The sequence below is a fragment of the Crocodylus porosus genome, unplaced genomic scaffold, assembly GCF_001723895.1.
Source record: "Crocodylus porosus isolate Cpor-Errol unplaced genomic scaffold, CroPor_comp1, whole genome shotgun sequence".
Taxonomy (NCBI): domain Eukaryota; kingdom Metazoa; phylum Chordata; order Crocodylia; family Crocodylidae; genus Crocodylus; species Crocodylus porosus.
This window is the reverse complement of record NW_017728949.1, coordinates 18983686-18992638: the sequence shown is the minus strand read 5'-3', so window position 1 is coordinate 18992638 and position 8953 is coordinate 18983686. Positions and strand designations below refer to the sequence as shown.

The following is an 8953-nucleotide window of genomic DNA, read 5'->3' as shown; positions in this document are numbered from 1 at the left end:
GTGTTGAATCCCTTCCTATTCTCATCCGCCCACCCCTGTAACCTGTCTAGGCCTGACTGCAGCCTATTCCTCCCTTCTCAACAAGTAGTGATCAATTACCTAAAGGGTGGTTCCAAAGAGGATGGAGATGGACTGTTCTCAGCTGTGGCAGATGACAGAACAAGGAACAATGATTCTTAAGTTGCAGCAAGGGAAGTTTAGGCTGGATATTAGGAAAAACTCTCTCATTAGGAGGGTGATGAAGAACTGGAATGGGTTACCTGGAGAGGTGTTTTTTTAGGCCTGGCTTGAAAAGCTCTGGGACTTGTCTTTAGTAGGGGGTGGTCCTGCTTTCAGCAGGGGGTTGCACTAGATGACCTCCTGAGGTCCCTTCCAACCCTAATTTTCTATGATATGGTATATACATGGGACTCATTTCAAATGTGAAGTTACCTATGGTGTGTTTGCAAAGACAGGCCATGGCATTTAAAAATATTTGCTCTATCTTCACATTCCATTAGACCAATTTTCATGTATTACATATATTTGATTATGAACTGAACTCATACTGTGTTTTTTTAAATCACTATACAACTCCAAATACCAATATTTCAAAAGCAAAGTAAATCAGAGATGTCTCTGTGTAGCAGGGACTTTACATAATTAAATATTACAATAGAGGTGAGAACTGTAATCTTCTTGTGAATTTTGATACAGTAGGAATAACACTCTGTATTATGAGATCACTCTTAGTAACGCTTCTTCATGCATCATAACTATAAGACCTTACTTTTTTAGTAAGTGATTTGACCAGGATTTAGTAAGACCTGAGCTCTATTCATGGCCCTATCACAGACCTTCCTAAGAAAAAGTGAAGGTTTCCAAAGGTGGGCACTGAATTACTATATTAATTTTGAATCTTTTTTCAAGAAGTGCTGAACACACCCCAGATCCAACTGAAACTGAACGTGACAGGGCTGTGCATCCAAAAATTACTTTTAGAGTTTGGCCTTGTTGTCTGTTCAATTCTCCATCAATAAAGTTTCCTGTAATAAAGCAGTACTGTATACTGATACTTCTCCAATTGGCAGTGTCACAGCTATTTTCTATATGTGAAATCAGAAAGAATTTCATATGTTTTAAGAATACATGCCTCATCCTGAATGTAATAATAACCCTCTTCACATATGGCACCTTGTAAGCAGCTTTAAAAAGGACAAAACATCCATCTGTTTTGTGGAGGATGTAACGTGAAAGGAGAGGCAGTCAAACCTAGTGGGGGAGAACAGGTTAAGCATGGTTGCTGATATTCAAGACAACCAAAGGGAAAGAAAACTTGCCCAGAGCTCCCTCTTGCTCTTCCTGTGTAGCAGTCTGCAATGCCACCAGTCCCAGCTGTCCTCCCAACACACCTTTGATCTGCTGTCATGAAACAATAAGACACAGAAATGGAAAAGAACTCCTGGATTAGATTCCAATCCCTTGCTCTTCCAACCACCACATCACATCATCTTCCATGAACTGATCAAGTGCACTCTTAAAACTAGTTTGGGTTTTTTTGCCCCCCACTATTCCTATTGCCAGGCTGTTCCAGATCCTCACTGTTCTAAGGATTAGAAAGTATCTTCTACCTCCCAGCATACATTAACTCATGACCAGTTTATACGCATCTGTTTTTATGCCAGCGTGTTCTTTGGCTTCTTCCTTTCTGGTGTGTACTCTCACCCCTTCATGCAATTTTAGAGAGCAATAGTGTCTCCTTCTCAACTTTCACTTTGCTAGGCTAAACCAACCGAACTCTTTTAAGTCTCCTCTTATATTGACAGGATCTCAGATCTCTTGTTCAACCAAGAAGTCCTGAGAGCACAGACATAAGCTGCTTGGTCTCCCCAAACCTATCTTTCACTCCCTGACAGTGAAAGTCTGTGACACAGCATGCTCAAGAAGTAGAATTTCAGTGTTAAACTTTGTTTGTTCTCCTGACAGCAGATCAACCAGCTATTGCAAGGAAGGCTGAGGACATAAAATGCTTATACATATAATATATGTGCACTCAGGGAGAGCAGAAAGGGGCTCAAGGTTGTTTTTCTCCTTGATGCCCCAGAAGATGTTCCCAAGAAGTGGGTATTAGGAAGGCTACAAGCTGAGAAACAGGAATATGGGACAATACTCAGAATCATCTGTCATAGTAAGTACCGTATTTACTTGAATCCAAGTAAAATCTGAATTTAAGATAACATTAATAAGTAGATTCTATAAATGGAAAATGTATAAAATGTGTTAGATTCTATACATGGAAAATTATAATTATTGAAGGGTTATCTTAAATTCAACCCCCACCCCCACTGCAGCAGGGAAAGCAGTGGCAGGGGGGCGAGTGGTAGTCAGAATCAAGCAGTTTGACCTCTGCCCCTTCCACACCTTGCCATAGATAACACCACCTGCCCCACCACTTACTCTCCCTGCTGTCAGCTCCCCAGCACCTGCCCCACAACTACTACTTGCCCCCACCCATGTCTGCTCCCCTGACACATGCCTGCCATCCCTGCCCTGACCCCTCACCCATGCTTCTCCACCTTTTGCTTACCCTCATTCCAGCTCCAGCTCTGGCACAGCCAGAGCCATGCCGAAGCTGGAGGGAGGGTAAGCAGTGGCAGGGGGGAGGGGACAGGGAAAAAAGGGAACCCAAAATAAGGGGCTTTTTCCCCATCATGTTAAAATGGGGGAAAAACCTTGCCATGGGTTTGAGTGAATACAGTATTTCTTAGATACTGAAATCCTTGTAGGCAGGGTGAATGGTTTCTTATTCCATACAAGACAATACATACTATTGATGCTCAAACTAGCAGGAACAACTAATATCCTAGAAAAATGTGCCTGTATTTTTGAAGCTTTGAAGTTAGTTATAACTTGTAGCTCTGATGTCACAGCCATTTTAAAACAGTTTTAATAAAATGTAACCTTTCCAATAGGGCTGTACTATAAGAATAGAATATGGTATGCGCTTCCCCTAACTGCAGTCTCTTAACCTGAAATGGGTTCTTGGAAACACAATCTGAAAGTAAATAATCAAATGGTGCAATTTACCGTGCAGAAGTATTTTTCAAAAGAACAGGAGCTATGATTGAGGCTGATCCTTGGACAGAGAGACACGAGACATTGAGGCCTCGTGTTTCCTCGTAACCCCAGAACCAGCCCCTGTAAGAAAAAACAAAACCACCACATTTCAGGCAGCAGGCCACTATGTTTAAATGAGTTTGTTCTGTACAGTAGAATTAGTTAACAGTACTTCTTAGAGAAAAAACAACCTTTAGTCCCCCCCCAAAAAGGGAGAGCCTCCAATAAAACAAAACTTCTTTACATTTCAATTGTATTCAATAATGATCTGTTTAGAGTCAGGTCTCTCAATGTCCACGTTATATTTTATTATTAATAGGGGTTTTTTTTAAAACCATGAAACATATTTTCCGGGATTTAAAAAAAAATCTATTTGTGGATTTAAAAGAAACAATCATCAACTTTTTTACATAAAATTTGATAAAGTTAAGTGAAAAGGATAATTTTCCCAGTAAATTAAATAAAAGCCTCTCTCAGATTCCTCTGTTCCAGACTAACAGTACTGTTTAGACAGTCTTCACGCAAAGTTCCTTTGTGACTGAGTAGATATTCTAGGACTAATGCAAGGTGCTTCCATTTGCAAAGTGACTGAAAGACAGTGCGCCAAGCAGAACCCTTCTAAATGGAAAGCAAATGAGCATTGCAAACTGCCCAGAACATTTATATTGACTCATAAAAGAAATGTTAGAAATACAGTGGCATACAATATTTCTGATGCTAGGTAAGAGCTAGAAAGGTTTTAATGAATTCACTTTTAAGGGAAAGGTCTGGCTGCCTTTTTACCAGTTTCCCTTCCTTGGAAAGTTATCATGGGTTTACTCTGTTGTGACCAATCACAGTGGACAGCATTATATCTAAATTAACCTCTTGCCAATTGCTATCCCAGAAGTAGCAGAGCTTTCTGCAGGTAAGTCTAGAAAAACACTGCTCTGGGAGCTCCTGCCCACAAAGTCTATGACTACTGAGAGTTATGCTACAACAGTAGGGGCCAACTTTTTTGGCAGGCGTGCCACAATTTAGGCTCGCACCTTTACTGAGTGCTGCTCTGGTCCCCTTCCCCTGCCCAATCTCCTGCTCTGCTTTATCTGCTGCTCCACTGACTGTTGCATACATGCTGCAGGTTGGCCACTCCTAGCCAGCATCTGGGGTGTCATTCCTGGAATTACCCCTTTCAGAAAGCTACTTCCTGCCATACTAACACTCAAAGGGAGATGCCAACAGACCAACCATACTTCTAAGCCTGTAAAATAGGCCACCCACAACTTTTCAAAACCAAATAGGCCTAAGCTCAGTTCAGCTGATAACAAGGAGCATATAGATTTTGATTAAGCTGTTAGTGCACTTTAATATAATTCCTTCAAAATGTGGATCTATTTCTTTAGAATTACTATAAATATGGCACTGATGGAGGCTCTGTGCTTACTTCTCCCATAAGGCCTCCAGATAAAACTTAAAAAAAAATGTTTAATTTACAAGTAAGGAGCTATCTATCCTAAAACACCATCACTGCCAACTCCAAGAGACTTGTAAGCAAGCTGAGTTTCTTCCTGCTCCCCCATCACCTCTAGTTATGAAGATGTTGTAGAAAGCACTGCTCACAGTGGTACATGTGAATAACAATTCTGCTGAGGACTGAAGAGGAACAGAATCTTACCTCTGTCCCAGAAGCTGTATTGGCTCTGCAGGGTGAGAGGGATTAAAAGGGTAAAACAAGACAAAACAAAAAACTGTAACTGAAGTCAGCCAGAACTGCTGTGAATAAATTTGTCATATTTTGTCATATTTTTGTCATATTTTGAGATGATGTTGTTGCCATGATGATCCAGGAAATATATGAGAGGCAAGAACTGGTGTGGGTGGTATCTTTTATTGGACCAATGGCATGGTCGGGACAGACACAGGTAAGCTTTTAGGCCTCTAACATTTTTTGTTACTTCCAAATCAGCCATAGATATAAAATTCCAGTTTGAAATAAGTACCCTGCCCCAGAGACATATATTGTTCATTTCTTGTAGTCTCTATACTCAGAGAGTAATGGATTAGGAGGCAGGGATAAAGAAGCCTGTCAACCACATTTATGTGGGTAAAGTAAAGCAGTTTCCCAAGGACTATTCCTACATTATTCCTGCAGGTGGACACAGGATTCATCTAGCTGAAAATATATCATGTAAGTTTTTCACAACCTCCCTTCCCTCCCTCTCTCTAAAAGAGTACAGTTCATGTTTACAGTTATGATTTCAGCACAATGGGTTTCTCTGGCTAGAAGGCACTGCCCCACACTGAACACACTGCAATAATCCAATATAGAGTTTAAAAAATGCCTGAATAACTGCAGTGAGGACCACATTAAAACAAATGAACAGCCTTCACACTTAAACAAATTTACAGAATATGTCCTTGACAACTGCTAGTACCTGAATCATGGCTGCAGGGAAGCCATTTATGCTTCCATTAATGAAGAACCCAGTAGTTCCATGTCAAGTGTAGATTAAATTTTACAGGCATTAGAAAGTATTTCCATGGGGACTTCAGATATTCATCCTATGAGTTTTACTTGGAATAGCTTTTAAACTTGTTCTGCACTAAGCCTCAATTAAAGGTTATCTTTTTAAGAGATTCTAATTTCTAATTTTATTTCTTAAAAGTAAGAAATCACCTCACATAAGGTGATTTTTCAAGTTTCTCCATAACTGGAAATCGTCAGAATTTTTCTTGTTTTCCAGAAGAAAACTGTTGTATTAAAAACCTGAGCAAAGACACATCCCCTCATGAGTTGAGACAGAAGGAATCAGGAATAATACATGCATTACTTGCAAATAAATGCTAGAAAAGTATTTCCAAAGTAGTTTTTCCCAGGCTTAGCTTCATTTACAAGACATCTTTCTCCCTTGAGACTCAGGGGAAAGAGAAAAGCAAAATTATCTAATGGATACCATATCTATTTTCTGTCTCTTAACAAGGCTGAAATTCAAATTTCCTCTCTCTGCTTAAGCAGTTTTATTTTAAATTGTGTCTCCTACTTGCACTTCCCTTAACACACCACCCTCCTAACCCCATAAGCCAAAAGTGTCATTGTTCTTCACAAATAAAGAAAAATGGATATTAGGAATCTAATATACTGCGAGACATTACCTGTAGTATTCATGTTTGTCTTTTGAGTACATGAGCTGATCAATGCATGGCCTCTCATCTATTTTTTCCTCCCAAGTTCCTTCTTTCCATCCTTCTGCATAGCCTTGCAGAACATATACCTGTTCAATGAAAGGTCCACCTGACTCTAAACAGGAAATGAAGAGAGATCATCATCAAATACCTGTTCCATGCAAATTTATATATAGTAGCACTACTACTTGTTAAAAATCTGCCATACTTTTGAACATTCTATAAGTTCAGGAAATTTACACACACAAAAAAGGATCAAAGTGAACCGTAACTTAGGTGCTCCACTTATACATGTAATTTAGTTCACAACACAATGGCAGTTACAATTTGATGTCTGTTGCTTACATTGTAAGAAGTTCTGGAAATCTGCATATTAAATGCAGACATTGCGTAAATGCCTAAGCGCAGCTTCACTGTCTGCTTTGCAACTAAGGGAGACCAAGCTGCCAAAGGGATGCTACTAGAAGCCCTCTCGGCAGCCTAGTCAGCTCAACAATAATACAATATTGACAGGGCTATGTACTTAAGGAGCACTGGCTACAAATCTATTATTTAACATGAATTTTTCCCATCCTTTTAGTTTTATTTTTAGTATTTTCCATTCACTCTTTATTTCTCTCTCTTTCCTTCTCCTGCCCCCTTGTGGTAATCTTGTGAAGGAGGCTAGGACATGGAACCTGGACAACCTTTGAATACAGTAAAATTATGAGCATTTGTGTTATCTACACTCTCTCTTAAAGATGGATTTAGGCTTTAGCTTGGTATGTCATCCTAAGGGCAATTACCTTCTAATACAAAACTTCAGGGAACTTTGGTTGTTTTAATTATGCACATAAAAATGGAATTTTTAATCTTTCAGATGACTTTTGCTTCTACAATTAAAGAGGAATCTTATTTTTCAAACCTAATGTCCTAGAATCAGTCTGTAATTACTTCTGCCATAGCATTTTTTAAAAGTACTTAAAGTTAGGCTTGTGTGCTGAGGATAAGGAATACCTATTTTATGCACAGAACTATATATGTCCACTACTGTCTTTTTCTCACAGTGACAGTAATCATGTCAAATATTTTAATAAGACGCTAAATTTAGTAACCTATCTTGAAACTGTTATTACTCACTGGAGTGCAGATTGACTTTAGACTCATTAATGAATGTTAAAAATCAGTTATTTACATGGCCTTGTAGAGCTGGAAGAGAATATAGGACCCTGATCTTAGTAGCTACGTGGGTACTTAGCCAAAAGGCAGTTTGTCAAAACTGTACAATTAATGAGTCTCACCATAGTTTACTGGGAATCCAGTATGGCCTGAGTGTCAAACATATGGCCTTCATGTCAGATCCAACCTATGAAGCCACATGATTCAGACCAAGGATCTTGTACTGAACCTGCACGCTACATGTGGTATGCAGAGCCTTCTGGCACATGGCCTGCACCTGGTGGTGCAGTCACTACTCATAGCACAAGGAGTTGGTCCAGTGCACACGCTGCATGTGATGCCCATGACAGACTGACCCTAAGCACTGGCACTGGGATATTCCAGATCCAACCATGCTGGAGTCAGCATGTAGGGGTGTATGGAGTGACACTGAATGCAGCATGTGCCCTGAACCAACCCTCTATGCCATGAGCAGCACTTACAGTGCTGGATCCTGCTCACATGCAGCCCGCACCAGCCCTGCTCCTGGGTTTGAGCTGCCTGTGGCACGCAGGCTGGCTCTGCAGGTGCTGCCAAAAGCACAGGGGGCTAACACAAGGTGTGTGCTGTACACAGCACTCTGTTGGACTGGCCCTGCTGACTGGCTCTGGCATAGCCTGATCTGGCCTGCAGACCAGCTGTGACACCCTCATCTGGCCTGCAGGGCTGGTTAAGTTTGACACCCCTTCAATATTTTATTTTTTTTAAAAGGAAATCCCCGCTCCTCCCGCCCCATTTTTAGATTCCTAGTACGGCAGCAAAGCTTACAGGTCCTGGGTTGCAAAAGTGACATAAACTTCACCAGTGGACTTCATATTTAACGATTATTTTGCCTCCATTGTCCTAAGCAGGAACCAGAACAGTCACCCCACCTGCTGGGCCCCCCTCAGGCCCCAGGGGAGGCACACTTAGGCCAAAGGTTAGTGAAGAACTAGTCAGGAAACTTCTGGAGGGACTGGATGTACTCAAGTCAGCTGGTCCGGACGATCTCCACCCTAGAGTACTGAGGGAATTGGCTGAGGTCATTACAGGACCCCTGTACGAGCACTCGTGGTACTCTGGTGTGGTGTCAGAGGACTGGAAGAGGGACAGTGTGGTTCCCATCTTCAAAAAGGGGAAGAAGGAGGACCTGGGAAACTATAGGCCAGTTAGTCTTACCTCGATCCTGGGCAAGCTTTTAGAGAAAATTATTCTGGCGCATGTCCACGAGGGGCCAGCAGGGGAGATCAGGCTTAGGGGCAACTTTCGGAAGGCCTTCAACACTGTCTCTCACCCTGTTCTCATTAAGAAACTGGGGGACTGTGGAGTCGACACCCACACAATCAATTGGGTCACCAACTGGCTGGAGGGCCGCACCCAGAAAGTGGTAGTGGATGGGTCATTTTCGACCTGGAGGGACGTGGGCAGTGGGGTTCTGCAGGGCTCGGTCCTCGGGCCTGCACTGTTCAACATCTTCATCAGTGACTTGGACAAGGGGGTAAAAAGCACCCTGTTCAAA

The 8953-nt window shown here is 41.4% G+C and overlaps 1 protein-coding gene across 1 annotated transcript in view; it reads right to left on the bottom strand.

The window, feature by feature from the left end:
* POFUT2 (protein O-fucosyltransferase 2) overlaps positions 1-8953 on the bottom strand; it is a gene marked incomplete at its 5' end in the record, with an annotated part of 22699 nt that overhangs the window by 11658 nt on the left and 2088 nt on the right. Inside the window, 2 exons of the mRNA XM_019553522.1 lie at positions 3067-3177; positions 6229-6373. Coding sequence (XP_019409067.1) covers positions 3067-3177; positions 6229-6373 — 256 coding nt within the window. The remainder of the gene's footprint in view (positions 1-3066; positions 3178-6228; positions 6374-8953) is intronic.